We start from the raw sequence: 3,308 nt of genomic DNA on the forward strand, positions 1-3,308 counted from the left end.
TGGTCGCCCTTGCCATTGTCGGCATTGATGCTTGTATCAGCGCTGCAAAAGATCATTCAGTCGTTGCATGCGAAAGGCATGATTAGCTCCGATGCTTCGCTATTCTAGGAAATCCAGGGCGATAGTGGATTGGGCGGTGAGGAGGCGCGTGGCCTCTGGATGCCGTGTGGGCTGGAGGTTCCACGTGTTGATGTCCGATTTGATCCCTAACATGTATGTTGGCACTAAACAATAGGATATATGTAAACTTTTGATTCAATACCCCTCCGTACTCAATGCGCACACTTGCCCTTCACACCATGAACTTTTTTTCCATGGATAGTTTTTTTTTTGGAAAATTTTATTGATAACTTTTTCCATAGAAAATAATAAAATGGGCATAAAATAAAAATTTAAACCATTGGTGTGAAATAAAGGTTTAATTGGAAATGCGTTTAATTAGAAAACTAAGTACGATAGGTCAGATTATTTTTACCTACTGGCGTCCAAAGTGGGCCCCACTACATTACAAGGGGGGGCCCACTACATAACAAATGGTAAGCGTGCCTTATTATGTTACAGTGTGGTCGTGCCCCCGCACTATTATTATTAGACAAATGCTTGCCGTCCGCCATGGCTTTCTCGATGGCCATTCCTTCGCTCACCTCTTGCGATCCTGCAACACCCACTGTTCGATCCAACAAGGCAAACAAATCCACCTCCTCTTCCTCAAAACGGGTCTCGATTCATCTCTCTTCTTCGGAAATTGCCTTCTTCAAATGTATGCAAGATGTGGCCACTTGAACGACGCTCGCCACTTGTTCGATGAAATGCCTCTGAGAAACAGTTTCTCATGGAATACTTTAATCGAAGCCTATCTGAAGCAGGGAGAAAAAGAGAACTCTTTAGACTTATTCAACTCCATGCCCCATAAGAACATTTTCTCATGGAATACAGTCATAGCTGGATTCACAAAATGTGGGGATTTGAAACTTGCTAGCAAACTTTTTGATGAAATGCCACTGAGAAATGCAACTGCTTGGAATTCTATGATTCATGGGTACATCCGTCATGGCCAACCTCAAGAAGGATTGAGGCTATTTAAAAAATTGAATTTTGATCCTGTTGAATCATCGCGGGTTGATAATTTCGTGCTGGCGACAATCAGCAGTGCCTGTGCCAATTTGGAAATTCTTGATTGTGGAAAGCAGGTCCATACTCGAATTGTTGTTAATGCGGTGGAATTGGACTCGGTTCTCGGTTGCTCCCTTGTAAACATGTATGGAAAATGTGGAGACTTAGATAGTGCTAGTCGTATTTTGGATTTGATGTTAGACCCTGATGAGTATTCTTTGTCTGCATTGATCTCAGGCTATGCGAATTGCGGTAGGTGGGTCGATGCAAGAAGAGTTTTTGATGGAAGTAATAATCCAAGTGTTGTTTTATGGAATTCCATGATTGCTGGTTGTGTTGCCAATAATCGAGGAAAAGAAGCGTTAGAGCTTTTCAATAGGATGCGTAGTGATGGAATTTGGGCTGACCCTTCAACTTTTGCCTCTGTTATGAGCGCCTGTTCAATCTTACATATGCTTGAAAATGGAAGGCAAATGCATGGCCATGCTTGCAAGGTTGGGGTTGTTAATGATGTAATTGTTGCAAGCACTCTAGTTGACATGTACTCTAAGTGTGGTTGTTTAGAAGATGCTTGCAAGTTCTTTGATCAGCTCGAAGAGTTTGATATGATTTTGCTCAATTCTATGATTAATGTGTACTCTAGTTGTGGAAGAATCAGAGATGCTAAACGGGTTTTTGAAATTATGCCATGTAGAAGCTTGATCTCATGGAATTCCATGATTGTTGGTTATAGTCATAACAGTTGTGTTTTCGAGGCACTCGAACTCCTCTGTGAAATGCATAGGCTTGATTTGAGGATGGATGAAGTTAGCATGGCCAGTTTAATTAGCATTTCTGCTAACATTTGTTCTCTCAAACTTGGGGAACAGATTTTTGCTCGTGCAACCACAGTTGGCCTCGAGTCCAACGACATTATCTGTACTTCGCTCATCAATCTCTACTGTAAATGTGGTAATGTTGAAGACGGCCAGAGACTGTTTGATGAGATGAGAAAATTCAGTGAAGTTCCATGGAATTCAATGTTAATGGGTTATGCTACTAATGGATACGGGATTGAGGCATTGAAATTATTTCAAGAAATGAGAACTGCAGGGGTGAGTCCAAATGATATCACTTTTCTAGGGGTATTGTCTGCTTGTGGCCACTGTGGACTGGTGGAGGAAGGGATGAGATGGTTTTTTGCAATGAAGAACGATTACCATATTGAGCCGATGGTTGAGCACTACTCGGTCATGATTGATATGTTTGCTCGTGCGGGTTTCCTTGAGGAGGCAGTAGATTTCATTGATAGAATGCCATTTGAGACCGATGCGAGCATGTTGTCGTCCCTGCTGAGAGGATGCACTGCCTTTGGAAATGAGTCTCTTGGAAGGAAGGTGGCAGAGCAGCTTATTGACCTTGATCCTGATAATTCCGCTGCATATGTGCAGCTATCTAGTATCTATGCAAATCGCGGGGAATGGGAGAGATCAGAAGAAGTTAGAAAGATGATGCAGGAGAGGAGAATCAGAAAGAGTCCTGGTCGAAGTTGGGTTGATGATTGAACAAGTAAATTATTTGTTAACTCGATAATCTACGTTATCGAGTTAAAGGCACTAAGCTGAAGCCAGGCTCACAGTTAAAGGTCTGGGAGAAGGCTGCAACAGTGGGAAATTCGTTGAGAGCGAAAAAGGGATAGAGGAAATCTAACGCTCTACAATACAATCCCTTAGATTACTTCTATCCTCCTTTTATTCTCCTCCACTCTTGTGAAAATTTCTGTTCGCATGATGGTGTAGAATTGGTGGATTTTTTGTCAGTCCCTATTGCTGACAAGGAATTCATGTTAGCAGACAAGCAATTATTACATGGGAGACATCCAAGGGAGTCAAAGGGGATTCCAATGCTATTTTGACAACCAAACATGGAGTGGCATGCCAAATCCAAGCCAAATTCCGACGGCTGCCGAGCTTTTGTGCAACCAAACACACCTGCGTCCTCTTGGCCAAAATTCCCTCTAATTATAGCTAATCAAACTCAACCTTTTGCCATACAATAAAACTCCAACTAAAACACTAATAATACTAATACTAGGGATTTGCTAGCATCCATCATAGAAGACATTTCGCGGATGATCTGTTTCAGCAGAGAATTTTGCTATTATTAGGACTCTTTCTTATGAAATCAACAATACATAGTTTTGAATGGTTTCATCA

General features: G+C 41.8%; 1 protein-coding gene across 1 annotated transcript; it reads left to right on the forward strand.

The window, feature by feature from the left end:
- The first annotated feature begins 422 nt into the window (after positions 1-422).
- Positions 423-3,308, forward strand: LOC143848343 (Pentatricopeptide repeat (PPR) superfamily protein). Its single transcript, XM_077357262.1, has one exon. It carries the CDS (start codon positions 534-536, stop codon positions 2,655-2,657), a length of 2,124 nt encoding a protein of 707 aa, XP_077213377.1. The 5' UTR covers positions 423-533; the 3' UTR covers positions 2,658-3,308.

The sequence above is a fragment of the Tasmannia lanceolata genome, unplaced genomic scaffold (genome assembly GCF_043159265.1).
Source record: "Tasmannia lanceolata isolate RefF3 unplaced genomic scaffold, GAP_Taslan_0.1 ptg000016l, whole genome shotgun sequence".
Classification (NCBI taxonomy): domain Eukaryota; kingdom Viridiplantae; phylum Streptophyta; class Magnoliopsida; order Canellales; family Winteraceae; genus Tasmannia; species Tasmannia lanceolata.

Excerpts from the sequence above, each read along its gene's own strand:
- LOC143848343 (XM_077357262.1), top strand. The coding sequence starts at position 534 with ATGGTAAGCGTGCCTTATTATGTTACAGTGTGGTCGTGCCCCCGCACT.